The sequence below is a fragment of the Anguilla anguilla genome, chromosome 6 (assembly GCF_013347855.1).
Source record: "Anguilla anguilla isolate fAngAng1 chromosome 6, fAngAng1.pri, whole genome shotgun sequence".
NCBI lineage: Eukaryota > Metazoa > Chordata > Actinopteri > Anguilliformes > Anguillidae > Anguilla > Anguilla anguilla.
In genome coordinates, this window is record NC_049206.1 from 12,211,778 (window position 1) to 12,231,698 (window position 19,921).

At 45.4% G+C, this 19,921-nt stretch overlaps 1 protein-coding gene across 1 annotated transcript; it reads left to right on the forward strand.

Annotated features, from left to right (window-relative positions):
• Positions 1 to 4: 4 nt before the first annotated feature.
• On the forward strand, positions 5 to 19,419 carry klhl24a (kelch-like family member 24a). The gene is made up of 7 exons (XM_035423860.1): positions 5 to 245; positions 2,828 to 3,787; positions 5,499 to 5,683; positions 8,934 to 9,052; positions 12,244 to 12,432; positions 14,935 to 15,123; positions 15,390 to 19,419. Exons 2-7 carry the CDS (start codon positions 2,868 to 2,870, stop codon positions 15,588 to 15,590), a joined length of 1,803 nt encoding a protein of 600 aa, XP_035279751.1. The 5' UTR covers positions 5 to 245; positions 2,828 to 2,867; the 3' UTR covers positions 15,591 to 19,419.
• The last annotated feature ends 502 nt before the right edge of the window (positions 19,420 to 19,921 follow it).

Here is a 19,921-nt window from a genome sequence, read left to right on the forward strand (position 1 = left end):
TATGATGACATATATTTTGGTGCTGCGCTAACCGTTTTTACAGTTGTCTTTGTCTTATGCGAGGTAGAATATGAGAACCAAGGAACATTTATTTGTTGACGAGGAAGAGTACTAACTTTAATGCGCTGCTCATTTTGAACAATAAACATTTTACTGATGAAATACTATTAACTTTTTCAACTAAATTTAGCTGTTTTCTTTTCTCTGCACCAATAAAGCGGCTGAAACTCAGACTCAGTTTCAAGGTAAGAACTTTTTGTTGATGAGAGTTTCAAATGGTAAGGGGATACGACATTTATAGCAGCTAACAAAAATAATCATTTACATTATTATATCTTCATGACATCACAGTGTGTGTCTGTGTGTTTTACAGACTTCAGAAAGTAACGCAAACTCATTTGTTTTCTTTGTAGCTACATATTTATAGCGAAATGTTAATACCTTTTTAAATAATATTTTTTGCCACATGAACACGAAGAGTAGCTACGGAACCTCTAAATAGGCAGATGATGTTTCACTGATCTGTATATCAGTGGGATGGCAATCTGCGCTGAGCTAACTGTTTTAGACGATCCACATGAAATAACGATTAGTGAATATGCGCATAATTAACCCACAACACGCAAGTCCACATATCTCAGCGTCACGTGTATAGAAATGGCAATGATTGTTGCGTCGAGGAATGGGATGATAAGGTTTTCTCTCCGATTTTCCCAATTAACGACTTTTTTTATCGATTGCGAAATTCCTATTGTTGTACTAGATAGAAGTCGAATATAGCCTACTGTTGCAAAACATCCAGTTGATGTTCCGTGTGACGAACCCCTGGGGAGAACCGGTTGTTTACATCCACTTTAAAAAGTATCATTATTTATTTCACATATGGGCCTACAAACAACTCTAATACACGACAGTCACTGCGCATGCATCTGTGCCTCATGGTGCAACTCGTTAGATATTATAAGCATAATATGTTTTTCAGGAAAAAAGAACTTGGACAGGAGCCCATAGTTTGTTTTGAGAGTCGCTAGGGATTCAATTGAAGGTTTTACATTATGACAACGTTTAGGTCTTTAGCGTTACACGATGCTCTTAACAGTAACGTTATTTTTACTACTCCTGGCATTTTGCTGTCCACATTGGGTATTACTGTTGAGTGTGAATTGAGCTAATTGCTCGGTGCCCGTACATCGCTTCTTTGTTAGGACTCAACATGTTGTGTTGTTGGCTAAAATAATAGTGTAATATGTCAGGAAAAAATATATTTGAATCGTGACAGAGGAAATGCGTCGCGCTGTCACGATAGAGAGATATCATGGCCATAATTGTTTACTGATATGGCCCTGTTTGTTTACAAAAATGCGTTAAAGAATTGAAAATTATGGTTTAAGCAAGAATGTGGCCACATGATTTACATTAAATACGTATTGCGTTTTTGAATACTGTAAGAAGCCTTGTTGAAGTCCTCATTTGAAGAACAAAGAGGTGGAGGCATTGAAAAACAAACGAGCAGGTGTGTGTGTTTTGTTCCGTGTGTAACGACTTTACCGGGCAGGAACAAACAGTGTCTCCAGGTGAATGACGAAACTTTTCAGTGTTCTAGTTATCAATTCCAGTTTGTCCACTAAGGGGAAGTATTGCTTTAGATTTTTTTCTTTTAATTTTAAAAACCTTGGGAATTAAAGAAAACAATCTTTGGGTATTGAGCTAAACTTCATTGACTTGGGAAAGTGGGCTTAAACCGAACAAACCATTAAATTGACAGATTAAATTGTAGTGTAAATTGTTCTAAACTTGAAGTTTAACTGCGCCTGATACTATAGGCTCGTGGCAGTGTACCCTCAGGGATCATTCATGTTGAATCATACGTTTTTTCAGATGTAGGCAACAGCCGTTATCATATATAAGTATCCCTATATATATATGAATGACGTATATAAATATATATATATTGAGAGAAATAGAGGTATTAATAGATATTTGGTATTTGTATATTGCTACACACACACCACACACACGGTTTTGAGTGTTTGTCTATTTTTTGCAGTCTCTGGTCTGTACATTTTGACAAGATTATTGACAGAGAGCAGGGTTGAGTGATACATTTGAGTTATGTACAATGTAGACTGTAATTTTCCAATGTCTCTTCTTTAAGTGACATTTTTCTGTCAAATTGCCAGATCCTCCTTCTTGACTTTGCTTTGAACAGGAACACTAGAGAGGCAGCCTATATTGCTCTTAAGTGGCACCAGGTCGGCCTTAATAACACGGGCTCTTTGTTTACAGGAAGTCGTAGAAAACATTGTGTAATCTTTTATCTTGGTTAACCCTCTCTGCTCAAGAGCATAGACCTCACTGCAGAAGACTATTGCGTAACCTTTCTCCCTGTTTTCTTTTCCTGACCTTTAAAAAAAAAAAAAAAAGTTCTGTCACTGTGGGGCACTGTTGTTTTCATACTGATATGACTAGAGTTGATGTTTTCTTTTTTTTCTGACATAGCTAAACTCGTGCTCTGAACAGTCTACAAGCTTTTCTTCTCATGAGCAGTACAGATGTGACATCATAGCTGTTGCCTCACGCCTTTTGTGCACTAGCTATGTTGATTTCATCTTGCTGCTTGTAGCTGTTGTCGCATCTGCGTAACGCTATGAACCTTGACTCCTATGCTGTCTCAGCTCCCCCTTTAGTTTTTCCACTGATTTCTCTTATGAGTATTGCTCTTTCCCTTGGCTGTACTCTCATCGAGTGCCCGTTCTATGTTACTTTTAGCCGCTCTTTGGAGTAAAGAGTACATTTGTGATGTCTTCCTTTCTCCTCGCTCTTGCAGGAGGTGACAGAGACAGGGTAAGGTGACGCAGGACGGAGCCATGGTGCTGATCCTGGGAAGGCGGCTGATCCGCGAGGACTCAGCTGCCCGGGACTCCCCGGCGGTCAAGCGCAAGGTGTTCGAGGTGGATCCCAAGGGCCTCACCAGCCACGACGTCTTCGACTTCAACTCCGGCTCCACCCACGCCGAGGGCATCCTCCAGGCCTTCAACGAGTTCCGCGACAGCCGCCTCTTCACCGACGTCATCATCAGCGTGCAGGGGCGGCAGTTCCCCTGCCACCGCGCCGTGCTCTCGGCCTGCAGCAGCTACTTCCGCGCCATGTTCTGCAACGACCACCGCGAGAGCCGCGAGATGCTGGTGGAGATCAACGGCATCCTGGCCGAGGCCATGGACAGCTTCCTGCAGTATGTCTACACGGGCAAGGCCAAGATCACCACGGAGAACGTGCAGTTCCTCTTCGAGACCTCCAGCCTCTTCCAGATAGCCGTGCTCCGCGACGCCTGCGCCAAGTTCCTGGAGGACCAGCTGGACCCCTGCAACTGCCTGGGCATGCAGCGCTTCGCCGACGCGCACTCCCTCAAGCACCTGGCCAGCCGCTGCCGCGTCTACGCCATGCAGAACTTCTTCGACGTGGCCCAGCACGAGGAGTTCCTGGAGCTGAAGCGCGAGGAGCTGGAAGAGCACATCGCCAGCGACGAGCTGGTCATCAGCAAGGAGGAGATGGTGTTCGAGGCGGTGATGCGCTGGGTCTACCACGACACGGAGGTCCGCCGGCCCATGCTCAAGGAGCTGCTCCACCACGTGCGCCTGCCCCTCCTGCACCCCAACTACTTTGTGCAGACGGTGGAGGGCGACCACCTGATCCAGAACGCGCCCGAGTGCTACCAGCTGCTGCACGAGGCCCGCCGCTACCACGTCCTGGGTAACGAGATGATGTCGCCCAGAACCAGGCCGCGCAGGTACGGCGGCTGCCTGCGATGCCCTGGCGCGGGGTCCAGTTAAAAAAAATGTTGTAATGCATCTGCATGCCTCCCAGGGTCCCTCAGAGACTTTTGAAAAGCAATCTGAGGCCAGTCTCAGCTCCAGCCTGTAGAGTGGAGTGCATCCATTGTTTGGGCTTGTGAACTAGTTCCAAGGTATCTGGCAGCCAGGAAAGAAAGAGAAGTAGTTCACCAGTACAGGGTTTCCTTGTAGAGCAGCATTGAGTGATGACTCATTTTCATTCAAGGGATTATCAGTTATCATTTAAAGGATTAGCTGCCTGTGCATGTAAAAACTATCAAACAATCCTTCTTTGCATTTCCTTTTTCGAAAGCCCTGTTTTGCTGTTGTTGGGGATGAATAGCCACCCGCCAAGCACATCACAAAACAGGAAGAAAAATGGGCAAGCTTGTGATCAGAACTAATCCAGCAGCCACAGTCTGCAGATTTGAGTCCAGTCTAAGACATGACAACTCCTTTATCAACTTGTTTTTTTAACTTGTGCTGCGGTTTTTTTTTCAGAAACAAACTTGATACATGGCAGAGAGATTTGGTGATCATTAAAATGTATGTCGTGTTTGTGGAGTTGACTGTATTAGCAGGGCCTGTGGATACAGATCCGCCTCGTAACTGTCTCAGAAAAACCTTCAGATGTGAGAAGACTTCCCATCTGAGTGAGATTCAGGAAGCGGGCTGTCATGTGACCGTCTCCTCTGTGTCTGTGCTGCGTTGTAATTCAGACTCAGAGCGAAAACAAACCCGTGTTTCCTGGGAGGAGTTGTGATCGACTTTGGTTATAAAACTTGGGCTTTAAGATGTTGTTTTGACCATAATTCGTTGTACACCAGCTAACTCCCCAGTGAGTTCATAGTCTTTATGACTTTTGGATTTTCCCACAGAATCAGAAAACTCTTAGAACTCCAGCCATGGTTATGCCTGTGCTTTTGTGTGTGTGTTATGTTGTTGTGTGCGTGTTTGTGTGCATCGGGGTGGTGCGCGCTGTGTAAATGCACAGCTTTAGCCTCGGGGGCTAAGCAGTGAACACAAAGGCGTCAGGTTGCAGCGGGGTGAAGCTGCGCGCCGTGCGGTGTCTGTATCCGGGCAGAACATTCAATGGACTTAAGTGGACTTGATCCTGAGTTTGGTTACACTGTTGTAAGTCGCTCTGGATAAGAGCGTCAGCTAAATGCCTATAATGTAATGTAATGTAAGAACAGCGAGGCTGGCTCCTGTCTGCATGCCCCGAGGGCTTTTTGTCTTCCTGATCACTTTTGCTTTCTAATTCCTGCCCCGTGCCTGGCCTCTTCAGCCAATGAAAACGCCAGGAATTGTCACAGCGGGGTCCGTGTTGACATTTCTGTCTGTTTCTTTTTAAGCGCTGGTAAAATGACAGGTCACTGACCCGAATGACGGGAGTGTTCTCCCCAGCACGTAAGACGTAAATATGCCTGCCCGCTAGTGGAATATTAATTATTTACCCCGTTTATATTGACACTTTCTTGTGTGCGTCAGACACACTATTCTGCTTGAATAAAGCAATAATAACACACGTATTGACCATGGGCGATTTGATGATGTCATGGAAAGTGTGATGTTGCATGGGTGGATCTCGCTGTGGCAGCATGTACCCACGGCTTCTGTTAGTGACGTGCATGTGGTCTAACCTGCCTGTTCTCCTCTACCCTTCAGGTCCACGGGCTTCTCCGAGGTCATTGTGGTGGTTGGCGGGTGCGAGCGGGTGGGGGGGTTCAACCTGCCCTACACGGAGTGTTACGACCCCGTGACCGGAGAGTGGAAGTCGCTGGCCAAGCTGCCGGAGTTCACCAAATCGGAGTACGCCGTCTGCGCCCTCAGGAATGACATTCTGGTCTCAGGTAACGACAGGCCGACCCGTGCCGGATTCACATAATAAGAACGCTGTGCCTTTAATATTCCTCTGTGAGGCCGTACGCTCATGTTGTTGCGCCTATTGCTTGTCTTGGCCTTGGAGCCTTCTAAAATGAGGGGAAAGTGAGAAACGGCATCTGGCTCGCAGGACGGGGGTCAGTGCCCGGGCAAGACTTCCTCCCGGCCAGCTCTTGCGTCTTATTGGCCGACGGTCAGGGCACTGCAGCTTTTTATAACCTCCTGACCGGAGCGCTGGAGATGGAGGGAGGAGAATGTGGCCCGAATCTGGTGTTTATTTCCCTTGTGAAACCATGCGTGTCACGTGTCTCAGCAGGCAGTCAAACCACCTTTTTGTACGAAACGCAGCCAATCTGCCTCGCTCTCTCACTCTGTATGTCTCACTTCTCTCTCTCCCCCTCTTTCTGTCTTATTTAACTTTTCTAGCCCCACCCCTCCCCCCTCTCTCTCTCTCTCTTTCTCTGTCTCTCGGCCAGTTGTTAAAGAGTGGTTTTTGGAAAAACATCTTATGTTCAGACATAAATAAAACTGTGAATACATCTCTTCAGTGGACGGGCTGTATATTAATAATGCCATTTTTAAACTTTTTGACACAGGAAGAGTGCCTTGTCGATATCTTAACTGCTACAAACATAAACTGATAAGGAAAGTCTTGTAAGTGTGAGTGAGTAGGGGGGAGAGGGAGAGCTGCTAGAGAAGAGCAGGAGTGCGGGAGAGGGAGCCGGGGAGGGAGGGAGTGCACAGCCTGCCTTTCGTGGGGGGGGCCTTTGGGGGGGGGGGGGGGGGGGGGGGTTGAGAGTGAGAAGTGTTTACATTCTGCATGTGCCAAGTACTCATGTGAGTCCCTCCCAGCAGTCCCTTAAAAAGTCAACCCCCCCTTGTCTCTCTCTCTCTTATTTTCTTTCCATTCCTTCCTTTTCCCCCTGTCCTCTGATTTTTCTGTCTTTCTCCCCCCTCGCTCTTTTCCCTTTCTCCTGCCTTTTCTTTCCCTCTGCCTCTCCTCCCCTTCCCCCCCTCTCTCCGCTACACACGTGCACAGGGCCTGGAAGGTGTCCAGCGCTGCTCTGCTTAGCACAACTGTGAGCAGAGCAGGGCCAGAGAAGCGTAAGATACTGCTCACCTCCAACGAATGGCGTCTGTCAGTCATTCAGCAGCACCAGGGGACTTCACGAGCCCGCTGCTTTAACCCTAGTGGAGTGTGTGCTCCAGTTCTAGGACTCCTTCCCACATGTGACGTTACGCTTTTATTTTTACGATGCGTATTCTTGTTCACACATAGTAAACAATCTATAATTTACAACTTCGAATAGAGCCCCGAGAGAGGGAACAGAGTGAGGGAGACGGAGAGAGATGGATGAGAGAAGGAGGGGTGGAACGAGCGGCCATGACGGCTCTGGTGCAGAGCCAAGAGGTTTGGTAAGGGCCTACACATGTGCTGAGAAACTGAGAGGGTGAATGGTGGAGCTGTGCGGCACATTCCTCTGACTACCTCCTCAAGAGGCACTGTGCGATCCAGTCGGGAACGTGGAATGGAATTACAGAACCTTCCGGAGCGCCTCTGTGTCCTCCTCCTCCTCCTTCTCTGGAGTGTTTATGCAAGCATCTTTAAATATCCTCATAGTACTATCAAGGAGCTGACCCACTCTGTATTCCAATGGTTACAATTCATTATTTATTGCTTGTTAGATATTCGTATTCTGGGAACTTTCATGGTGACATGATGTTCTGCATGTTCTCCGTTTTTTTATGGCTGCATATTTAGTGAAGCAATTCAGGGTAAGGACTATAACAGTAGACCCCACACCTGGTTTTGAACATACAGCTTTCTTGGTAGAAGTTCAGTTGGTTCTTTGCTAATCTGTTGCTACCTCGCCAGAATCAACTTGCTTTGGTGGATAGGAACTGAGGTATGTTTGAGTTCTTCCTCTCAGTCTTCTGTCTTTTCACCTCAGTGGTTATTCAAGCATGTATTTATGTTCCTGTCGAACCTTCATAAATAAAGCTTTGATTTTTGAACAGAGCTTTCTGTGTTCTGGGGAAATGGAGAGAAGAATTAAGAGGTACTTGGAATTGCTCTGAAAGGAACCACAGTTGGCAACCGGGTGTTCTTTCAATATTCCGGTTCCATTCTCCGTGGCACAATGGAAAAAATACTACAAGTGTCAGCTGGATGTCCAGGCTTCTTTTACGGAGAGGGAACAAGTAGACGTGATCCCAGGGGAATTGTGTCATGGCCTGCCAGGAACGTGTCAGGGGCATGATGTAACCTGATTGGCATGGATGTGTGTGCTGGTCACCGCCAGGGCTGAAAAAGGGCTGCTTTCAGAGAGTGCAGTTATGTAGGCCAGTTGAAAGGGGAATATCACTTCCTCCCATTGTTACACTTGGATAACTGTAACTTTTGCAGGCGTTCCTGTGTTTTTTGTGTGTGGCTACTTCCTGTTCTTGGTATTTTGAAGTGCACTGTGAGGACAGGGCTTTTTTTGTGTGAGTTTGATAACCAAATAAAACCTTTTTCAGAGGTTAAAAAAAACAGAATAAAAGGGAAAAAAGGAAACAGAAATGAGGCAACATTGTGGTCAAAAAACGGTTACATTCATATGAAAAGCAGTGCCATATTTGCTGTTTTTAAACCACACGTTGGCTCAGTGCACTGTAAACAACAGCTTTTTTTGAGTGACAGTTGGTGTGGACAATCCTAATACATTAGGAAACAGCCCAGGGACACTGGTGAATTGTCTTTACCTGTTATAAGCACAGGGACAGTTGGCCATCCACATAATCATGTTTGATGCTGCACTTCACCAGTGCAGTGACTCTTTATTCTCTCCCACAGCACTTGGTCTGACCTCCAGGATTTCCTTTCCTTGTATGAATGTTTCATGTAAGATGAGCTTTTAAATGGAGACCAAGGGTGAGGAGTGAGATTCACTGTAGTCTATAAGCAACAAAGGCGTAATGTGGGTCGTATTCCTTCTCAAGCTGGGTATACTAGCTTTACCTGCTGAATGAGGTTGCCTAAGGAGAAAGGCTTTCTGCTCGTGTCATATCGGCTGAGGCTGTGCACGGGAATTTCCTGGTTATCTCGCAAATCAAAAGGCCTAGAAGCTTCCAAAGAATTCTAACTGATTCCGCCGAGCGTCAGCGCAGGCGTGGAACAAGAACATGCCCCGAAGGAAAACACAGACGCGTGGTGAACGCCCGCTCTTGTCCTTTCAGGCGGCCGAATCAACAGCCGGGACGTGTGGATGTACAACTCCCAGCTCAACCTGTGGATCCGCGTGGCCTCCCTCAACAAAGGCCGATGGCGCCACAAGATGGCTGTCCTTCTGGGAAAGGTAAACGGTCTCTCCCGCCCTTTGCCCTGTCCCGAGACATAAAAAACTGTTTGTTTCGGAAGCAGCTGATCGCGTGAGCGTTTTTGCTGCGACTGCAGAAGTTGATGGAACACCTCCCTGACTCACATTTGGCCAGCTACACAGTGAGTAAGCTGCACTGGTGCGGACTTTGGCCTGGAGTTCTGCAGGGCCTTGCATAATCATTACAGGTGGAAAGTCCAGGGGTCGGAAAATAAAAGTCCTGCCATGTGTTTCTTCCATCAATGTATACAGCCAGCTGATTTCACTGATTATTTCTACCTCCTGGCTGATGAATTATGCGAATTGACAAGTCCAGGTGATTGGAACAAAATACTGGAGAGGACTTTTACTTTCTGAACCTGGATTTTCTGCCTCTGATAATCACCCATAGCATTGTCCAGGGAGTTAGCTGGGTATTCCCTGCCTTATTGTCCAATAGCAGCTCATCTGGTCAGTCACATGTCTGCAGTTTGTCTATGCCAGCTGCTCCAGGTTCTGCAGTCCTACAGTTCAGGAGCTGTGAAAAGAAGCAGCTTCTCAACTTCAGCAAAAATTATCTTTTTTTAAAGTTTTGTGGATGATTGTTATAAGCACATAGATTTAATAATGCTAATGTTAATAAACTCTATTAATACAGCACTTCTCATGCAAGCATACAAAGTGCTTTCCACCAAAGACAATGCAATAAAAGTAAAGAAACATGAAATAAGGCAGGTGTAGTCTTGTGATAAACGGAACTAAAATTGTAGAGGCTTCTTTAGATAATGGCATTGGAATGGTAGCCTTCTTATGTGCTAGTCACACAGAATACATTTCTTTAAAGAGCTTACTTTACTTTGCTGCCTAAGCATTCCTTCTGTTTTAGTGTAAGCTAAAACAATGCTGTGTAAGGAAAAGGCAATGGTGCTTGAAATTAGCGGTTGCAAAGTGAAGACACGTCCCTGTGTGTGTGCGCGCACACGTCTGCACACTTGAAGGCAGATACAAGCTATTTTGTGATTGCTTGTGTGTGCAAAAACAGTTAGCCTATAAGGACACAGTATCTCCCTTCAAAAGGAGATACATGTTCCAGTGTTTAGGTCGTATATACATTGTGTGAAAATATAGTGCCCACATTATTTCCAGTTTTGAGCAAGTGTATGTATATTTATATCACCTCTATCTGTATGGTGGTGAAAAGGCAAATCTTAGTTGGTCGGACATTCAGGACAAGGACGCAGTTCTTGGAAAATAATTTGTAAAACCCCAGGGAGAGTTCTGAAGCCCCCCCCCCCCTCACTTCCTGCGTTTATACGGCCAAGAATAGTTGTGCTTTTGTTTTTGTTTGTTTTGTCCAAGTGCCCTTTGGACTGTGGGGCCATTTCCCAGTTTTTTCCTACATGGCAGATTTTTGGTGTTTAGAGTCAGAAGGTAGACAGAAGGTAGTTAGGGAGACTATGCCAACGGCTGCATTCTATGTCACAATAAAACGCATAAAATGTATTCTATGTATTTCTACCAACAAGGTCTCATATATAAGTTAATATGGACTAGACTCCCTGTTGTCTCTGCTTAAGTTTCAATGATTTTGAAAGGAAATATGCGGGAAAGTACGTTAGAAAAAAGCCAGTAAATGATCATAAATTACCCATGGGCCCCTTTGTCTGAAGCTGCACTTCCTGTTTGACTGGTTTTCCTGCCAGGCTGAGTGCAGTAATGCAGGCCGGAGGAGAAGGAGAAGGGGAGAACAGGGAAGTGAACGCTTACCTGGGGTCAGGTCTCCGTTAACAACGAGCCCCTGTGGCAGGAGTGCAGGGCGTATTGTTTTTGACTCCTCATAAACCTCTCTGCTTTGTATTCAGCATATGGCTCTCTCATGGCAACGTGGCTGTTGACCTCTCACCCATGTCCCTCAACAGGGAGGGGAGCCTAGACACTGAGAAATGTCATCAGGTCATTCTCACGTTAGAAAACAAAGCTACAATGCTCAAAATATGGGAGTTGACCTGGTGCACCCCCCCCCCCCTGCCCCCCCCCCCCCCCCTCCTCTCCCTCTAAATTAGACCCCTGCCTGCCCCTGAAGTTAAAATTAATTATCGTGGGCTTATGAGAGATCCTAGGTTTCCATAGTGGCACCAATGTAATGCACTATTTGACCTGCTTTGGCAAGGCAGTAATTATGCCTGTCAAATTAAATTAGTCTTCAAGAAAACTGGTTATTTCTGTGCTATACACACTCTTTAAAGGAGACTAAGATGTCATATGTAAAGATAGCACTGCAATGAGTTGGCTGTCGAGTCATGTAAAGTCCATATTTAGCTACTGTCTCATATAAACAGGGTAATTTGAGTCTAATTAGTGCATCACACGGCCTCTGTAGAAAAGCCTGTTTGGCCAGTTTATCTGTTGTTGTGAGGGAAAGAAAGGTGGTTTAAAAATAGGAAATGAGGCTAAATGTGTGGCGTAGTCTGTTGGGCGGCTGCATCTCAGGCCGTGTGCGAACACCCCCCACCCCCCCGGTGTGGGCAGGGGTGCAGTCGCCACCGTGGCACCTCCTGAACTCTCATCTCCTCTGTATCCGTTGCCCTCTCTGCTTCCTCCCATCTTCCAAAAATGCAAAAGACATTAGAAATGGCTGCGTTCCCATTCATTTTAGTTTGCTGCACCCATATTAAAAGCAATGGCATATTTTTTTAGGTGGGCGTTGGACTAATGTATGGTAAATAATTTTTTTAATAGGGCCCGAGTGGACAGTCCTAATGCGTTAAGAAACAACACTTGGGAGATGGATGAATTGGATTCTTGTACCAGCTGATCTGTTCAGCCTGTTGAAAGAGGAGGGACTGGTGCTCACAAACAGAACTTCAGTGCCACAGCGAGGCTAGACTGTCCATTTCTTCCATTAGGAGAAGGTCACGGTTTTAATGTGCAGCTGTTGCTTTCCATTCATTCCGAATGTTCTGGCCTGCTTCTGTTCCCTAAGCTTGGAAGGATGTGTGGATTGGCCAGAGAGTTGTGGACAAGCGTGCTTCTGTTTGTATGTGTGCATGTATATGTTTGATGTCCTGATTTTTACTGACCACTGTGTGTGTGTATCTTGTGTGTGTGTGTGTGTGTGTGTATGCCTGTGTATCTGTATGTGTGTGTGTGTGTATGCCTGTGTGTATCTGTATGTGTGTGTGCGTGTGCAGGTGTATGCTGTGGGAGGCTACGATGGGCAGAGTCGCCTGAGCAGCGTGGAGTGCTACGACTCCTTCTCCAACCGCTGGACGGAGGTGGCCCCCATGAAAGAGGCGGTCAGCTCCCCGGCTGTGGCCAGCTGCGCCGGCAAGCTGTTCGTCATCGGGGGCGGGCCGGACGACAACACCTGCTCTGACAAGGTGAGAGAGCGGGAGGCGGAGCCACGGGCTGCCGCGTGTTTGTGCGCACCCCTGTTTACCCAGCGGTCCGCACGAAGGGTCACGCCTGCCCCTGGCGGTGAGCCGGCGCGGCCGGACCAAGACAAAAGGAAGAGTTTGATTTGGGTTAGGAGGAGGCATCGCCTTTGGCTTTTTTGGTTGCTGTGAAGGCAGTGGACATTGGCACAGCCTTCCGGGTGTCCAAACAAACACTGCCCTGGGTGGTAAAAGAAGCTTCTAGAACTAAGCAAGGTATTGTGAAACACATTTTCTAACAGCCGCTCACTGGAGGGCCTTAGACAAAAAATTGGACTTTTCCAGGAGAAGCACCCTGCCCTGTTTCCTAAAACCCTCAAAGTTCGTGTGGCTTTGTTTTTTTGAGAATCAATTGTGAAATATATTTGGAGACACGAAGAGCAGGTTTTCGGGTGTAAACACACACATTAGCAGGGCGAGTGAAGGCAGGGCCCATCAATTCCTGGGGCAAAGAACAATCTCGATGAGTCAGACTCAATCACCAATGAATCATCCGGCTTTGCAAATTCTTAATGGAGCAATATGCGGAACCAATTACATCACCTGTGTCAACTCAAGCTCCTCACATGGCTGCGTTAAGTAAAACAGGGGGTCTTAAGTCACAGGGAGACACCGTAAATTTATCTTGAGTTATTTCTCTTTGAAATAAAACAACCTGTTCATCTTGTGACTTGAGTGGCAGCAGAACAAAAAGGTTTAAATGAAATGGTCTTGTGAACCCCAGCCATCTTAGACGCTAACTCGACCCCGTGCAGTTGTGTCATGGAATTGGGATTTGCTGGTAACTAGAGCAGCCAGATTCTTTCTACATGTTATAACTGTTGCTGGCAGACACTCCGCACCTGCTCTTGGCGTCTCTCAGGCTAAGTCTGCCTGTTTGGCTTGGCAGCAGGGAGGTGAAATGGCCATAGATAGCAGAACCTGCGGGGGAGGGGCTGGCACTTATTGTACACTACAGTAGCCCCCCCCCCCACCCCCCCCCCCCACCCCCGCCGGGCTAACGGCTCGTGTAATAGAGCCAAACTCTCCATGACTGGCTGACGCTGACCTGGTTTGGGACTGTACGTGGTGCTAGTAGAGCTTGGCTGGGAGACTTGCCAGACCCCCTCTCTTTTGTGGATGGGGAGAGGTGGAAGGTTGGGGCTGTGTTCTGTTTCCTCCACTCATAAATCCATACACATTAGCATGAGTGTTAAGGAAGTCTTTAAGTTCCCCCTCGCTGGTGTTTCTGTGGAAATCACCACTTCTCACCCCCTACTATTATCTTTTTTCTCCTTTATACATCAGTGGCCTCTATAAATCCTTCATCTGATGTTCCCTGGAAGTAATTTTATAGCCGTTGATCGGAGGCACCACAGGTGCACACTAGATAGCAATTATATTGACAGTACAAAGCTGACGTGCGAGTGCTTTCAAGCGAGGAGTTCCCTGGAACCGCTGAGGTTGCTACGTTTTCTGTCTGTTTGTTTTTTTTATTTTAATCTCCGGGATTTATGTTCTGCTTCTGAGCACACCCTGTGTCATATTCCCCTCACGAGACGCGTTTGTTTGAAGAGGGACTGGGCTGGAGCTCTGTGAGTGCCTGTACCTGCTGCCAGTGCGGCTTGGTAGAAGGGACTCGGTGGGTCAACGGGTTCCTGTTACTTTTTCGCTGGAATGCAGAACTTGTTGGATTGCTGAAATTCTGAGCAGCAGGTGTACTGTTACAGAGCGCTTTGTCAGTTCAGGAGATCTTATGGGAGCTCGTAGCACTGACACGCTCTACTGTGCTAGCAAACGCAGGAGGCAGTGAATTTTAATGAGCTCCTGGTCCGTCCGATACAATGCTTACCTCAGTGCCAGCGCCCTGAGGGCATGCTCCGCACTGAGGAATTTCTCAAGTGCGCACAATTGTCACAACATCTGGAATGTAGTCCCTCCCCCTCTTCCCCCATTTTCATCCCCCTCCTTTGGAGTTAAGAACTGGAAAAAACAGCTGTCACTAGCAGACATTTCAACAATGGTCTCTTCAGCAGTGTGAAGGCTGAAAAGTAACTGCAAGCTCTGTTTTACTGATAACACTCTTCTGTGAAGCATATGGCAGCAGCTGCTGAGACAAGACACTCAACTTCATACTACTGGCAGTTAGTGATTTAGAAGAACAGTGGTAATTTAATATATTTAGTAGTATATACAATTATTTTTCTCTCTGCGTTGTAAAATATTAAAAACGTGTAATTGGCTGTGGCTGAAAGAAGAGGACCTACCAAAAATAGAGATTATGACTCTGTCCCTTGTTCTTAGAAGGGCTACTACATTACATTACCACTTGGGGCACTAGAGAGACACAAGACCAGTCTTGAAGGCAGTATGGACAGTGCCTGTTCAGTTCCTGATTCAGGGTACCCCTTTGTGTGCCATGATTCCCAGTGTGTGACTGTATTCTCCCCTTCTGCTTCCCATCCCAAGGTCCAGTGCTATGATCCTGAGGCGAACGCCTGGCTGCTGAGAGCCAACATCCCCATCGCCAAGCGCTGCATCACCGCCGTGTCCCTCAACAATCTCATCTACGTGGCCGGAGGCCTAACCAAGTCTATCTTCTGCTATGACCCTGTGGAGGATTACTGGATGCATGTGGTGCACACGTTCTCCAAGCAGGTGTGGAGGCTGTGCGTCTTGCCTAGACCTGAAATGTACCGTAATCGCTTCAGTGCAGTTACCGACATTTCAATCAATATAGCTGACATGTCCCTATGGCCTGTGTATGTTTTTTTACCACTATTGCATTAGGACACAGGAAACAGAAGTCAATGAGGATATTTGTATTTATTTGAATTTTATTTTTCCTCCCGTCTCTTTCTTGCTTTCTACCTCTTCTCTCCCTCTCTCTCTCTTTCCCTCCCTCCCTGTCTCGCTCTTTACAGGAGAGCTGTGGCATGTCAGTCTGCAATGGGAAGATCTTCATCCTGGGGGGGCGAGGGGAGAACGGGGAGGCCTCAGACACCATCCTGTGCTACGACCCCTCCACCGGCATCATCACAGGCGTGGCTGCCATGCCCCGCCCCATCTCCTACCACGGCTGCGTCACCATCCACCGCTACAATGAGAAGTTCCACCGGTCCTGACCCCAAGGGCATCTTCACCCCAAGGAGGAGATAAGCTGAGCCACTTGTAGCATATTCAGTTTTTTTTTTTGTGTCTCAGACCATTTCAGATCACATAACATGGGCAGAATCTCAGGTTCACACAGTGCTCAGCAACCCCATGTCACCAGATACTTATCTGTTCATTTCCAAAACTTGACGCAAGATGCACCTTTTATTGCATCTTTATATGCATATTACTTTGTATTAATTAAATACATATGATGAGATATGAAGTCCAAAACATATAAGCAGCACGTGTTTAATGTACATAATTACAATTTAATTATATGGAATTGCATATATGAACGTTTTCTTATTTTGTAGGATGTATTTTGACCAGTTCGCTTGTAGCATTAGTTTCATCCTTCGCCATGTTCATTACACTGAAAAAAGGAATTAAAATGGGAGCTATTATTTTTTAAAATGATGCCTTAACAAATTATATTTGTAATTCCATTGCTACGATGTGCAAACTGCACAGTGGAAGATGAAATGTTAATTCTACGTAGCTCATATATTTCTCAAGTATGTCTGAACCCAAAAAGCCAGTTCTGAAAGCCAGATTATAAAGAAAGCGTTCAGAACGTCAACGAATAGGACGTGTTAAAAACTGGAAGCTCTTTTTCTGAAATGCGCGCAGTAGCGATAATCCCTTTTCTGCAGAATCGGTGAAAACAAGCTTTCCCGCATTTTGTGCCGTTGATTCGCCCCAGCTTTCCCGCGAAGAAGAGCGGTTTTTCCTGTGAAATGATGAGCTGAGAAGGCGAGACAGAGGAATGTATGTGATTCCTAAGCCTTGCGGCGGTGCTGTCTGATTCTGTCCCTGTCATGTGATCTGAGAGCTGAGATACACGCTCCATTACCACACTGTCCCCTCCCTGCAATGTGGCTGCTTCTATATTCATCCACTTATTATTGTTATTTTCTATTTTGCTAAGCACATACTACTATTTTTTACTGTGTTTTAAATATTACGCGCGTTTTTTTGTTTGTTTCAAAAGGGCGGCGTCAGTGACGTTTTTTGCTTTGAGAGCGAGAGAGAGAAAGAGGGAGAGATTGAGAGAGAACGAGACATTCTACAGTATAGTGTAAGTTTTTGCGTCAAGTCTTGTTTTACAGTATGTAGCTATTCAGGTGAGATTCTGTGTGGTCACGCATACCCCCGATGTAGACAAGGAAATGGGGGAGGGTAAATTATAAGCATATGGAAACCTACTCGGAGCAAACGGAAGACCCATCTGTATGACAAAAAAACACCTCTTGTGTTCAAGGTAGATGCAAAGTGGCTTAGCAGAGTAATGATTTTATTAAGCCTTAGAATGTTTCTTCATGGGTGTCATAATAGAATAATGTACCACTGTGCCTTACAGTCATGCCTTTCTGAATGTTAGCTAGAGCCAAGGGTCAGTGCGGTTGCTATCCTTTGTTCAGGTAACATAGCTTCGGGTAACCAAGGAAACCTCTTGTGCCTTATTAGATCTCAGGGCAGTGGGGAAGACGGCGGCAGGCATTACATGACCACGACCCGACCGTTTACATGGTGGGATTTAGCGAGAGCTCTGAGTGAGATTTCCCTCCTGACCCTGGTCTGTGAATGTGGCCTGTTCTCACCTGAGTGAATATTGTGAGGCTGTGAATAGGCTCTTTTTTATTATTTCTTTTCCTGGGTTTTGAGATAGCTGATGGTTTTAGATTTACGGTTGCTCTGTCTTTCAGTGTGCATTGTCTTTTTGTTTTGTAACTGATGATAACAAAGAGCCCCGATCTGTGCACTTTTGTTTCTTATTTTTAAATAATATCACAGTGTAAATATTTTTTTTATTCCTTTTGCTTTTTTTTTTTTTTACTGTATCAGTAAATGTTCATGGCTTTTGTGTGACAAGATGTGTGAAAGCTGTCAGCACCTCCAACTGGCCACCGCATCGTACAGTTGAGGGAGATTTGAACATGGACAGAGAAGAGCACCCCCTGCTGGTCAAGGGCAGCCTATCAGTAAATAACCACTGAGTCAGAGGGGTCACAGAGAGATTAGATGAGTACAGATGTGAGAGGGAGAGCTTTGCTGTTGAAAGCCTTGTGATTTTAACACGTCAGTGATCGGCAAGTTGTGTCAAGTCTCTGAGCCGAGTCTCCTTTACTTTTCTGAATGTATCAGAGCACATTCAGGAAACTTCCTCATATTGCTGTATTTTCAGGGATATAAAATCACAGAGAGGCATGCAAGGAAAAAAAAGATTGAACAGAATTTGAAATCATTCTAAAACTAAACAAGGTGTGTGTGGAAAATCAGGTGGTTTGGTAAGACATGCAGAGCACTTCTCTCTACAGTTCTCTCTCCCAGTTCTCTCTACAGTGGTGATCAAACAAGCCTGTAAGAATGCGATAGAGTGCCTGTGTGTTTAGTCCTATTTACACAAGTGGCTAAGCATTATGTCCTCATATTTTTTTGTATATATTTTATTTGCCTTACTTTCATGTTGTTTTTACTGTGGTCTTCTTTAAAGGTTTAATTTTTGCTGTTATTGCTATTGTTTTTGATTCTTGTTGGGTTATTCTATTTAGTGGGGTTTTTAAGCCCTGTGTTCTGGTGGGCCCCATATCTAGGCTGATTTTACTGAGAGACTGATGATGGCACGGGGCAGCGAATGAAAAGGTGGTAGACCGCAGTAGAGTATGGGAAATGTAGGCCTGCTGGTCATCAGTTCCGGCAGTCTGGTGTTTGGGAGTGAGTTTATAGTGTTAGTGTTACTGCCAACACCACACATGCTCCCACAATCTGACACAAGTTTGAACCAGTTTCATATCACTTTTTTTGTTGCCGCAACCAGACAGGTGTGCCAAGAATGAACCTCCTCTCATAATCTGTATTCACTGCATCCCAATGAATTCTTTATGGCCTCTTGTACTCCGTTATTCAAAAAAGTCTAAATGATACGACTCTGTAGTACAATCTGATCATTAGTCCAATGTGTCAGCAAACCCATTCTTATTTTCTGTTTCTAATGTTGTATTTATATAAGTTTGTCTGGTGTATGTGTGCGACCGTGTCACATGTAAAAATTTCCTACATATAGATTCATGGATTAAGCTCTTTCTGTCATAGTTCCTGGAAAGAAAAATGGGGAAATAATGTAGGAAATAAGTCTTGTAGGACTTGTGTGGTAAAAAAACACAATTTTTTGTCTTCAGAGACTTTGGGGATTTTTTTGTACTTGGTTCTAGAAAGTGCCTTTGATTGTTTGTGGAGGCACCGTGATTTGGGGAGAAGAATTGGGCCTCTCCTGGAGGAGTGGAAAAAAAAAAAGAGGGACGTGAGGTTGGCTCTGGAATGCCGGAGAAGATTCCGTTACGGAATGGTGGAAAGAAAGCCAGTGGAGACAGGCCGGTTGAAACAACGCTTACTGTCTGAGGGAGCATAGCCATTGTGACATCAGTGGGCATGTCTATTGGAGTGACCCAGATTGGAGGATTCTGGGAGAAGTGGGCGGGGTGAGCTGCATGGCTCTCAGATGTAACTTCATTGTTTTTTTTTTGCTCCAGCATAGGCGATCTTCCTGATCCAGGAGAGGAGGGGAAGCCGTGGCTCCATTTAAAACGATTCACTTAACCTTTTTCATCCATTATTAAGCCAGTATTAGGCACCAGGTGTAATGACTGTGTAACTGTATGTGTGAGGTCTTAACGTGTTCTTTTCCCCTCAACCTGCTTCTTTGAAAAAAACAAAAGTGTGAGTGGTAGGCTACCTTTTTATGCCTGTACTCATAGCTATATTATTGATGCTTTAATAAATTCATTTTCTGTACGTAAATAGTACATAGTAGTCTTTTATTGAGATATTATTATTATTATTAAGAATGTTTTGTTTGGTGGTTATTCGTCCTCTTCCTGGACAAATTACAGAGCCAAAATATTTTATAAGTATAAGTATAGTTTAATTTAAAGAAGCAATTCAGAATAAATACCCTGGATACTGTGACTCACCTGAATGCAGTACAAGCTCAGTTTGTAACCGCTTACCTTTACCCACTGCCATCATAAAAGAGCATCCTCATAAAAGGCACATTCCAAACAATTTCACCAAAATATGAAAAATGGCCAGCAGTCATTGACACTGTCATTGCTCAGTGTTGGTGGTGCTATGTGGTCTGAACTGGTTCCATAATAAATGTAGTGGTTTACTGAAAGTAACACAGAAGGAATGACACTGTGAGGGAGGGCATATACAGTACAGCTCAATGCTAACACAGTATATATGAGTCCAATAGGGACCATATGCACTTTGTAACAGTTGATTTAACTCAGTACACTGT

Bases quoted from the DNA above. Each gene is read 5' to 3' on its own strand.
- klhl24a (XM_035423860.1), top strand. From the start codon at position 2,868: ATGGTGCTGATCCTGGGAAGGCGGCTGATCCGCGAGGACTCAGCTGCC. The intron at 5,684-8,933 runs GTAACGACAGGC...TTGTCCTTTCAG, and splicing joins GAATGACATTCTGGTCTCAG to GCGGCCGAATCAACAGCCGG. The intron at 15,124-15,389 runs GTGTGGAGGCTG...CGCTCTTTACAG, and splicing joins TGCACACGTTCTCCAAGCAG to GAGAGCTGTGGCATGTCAGT.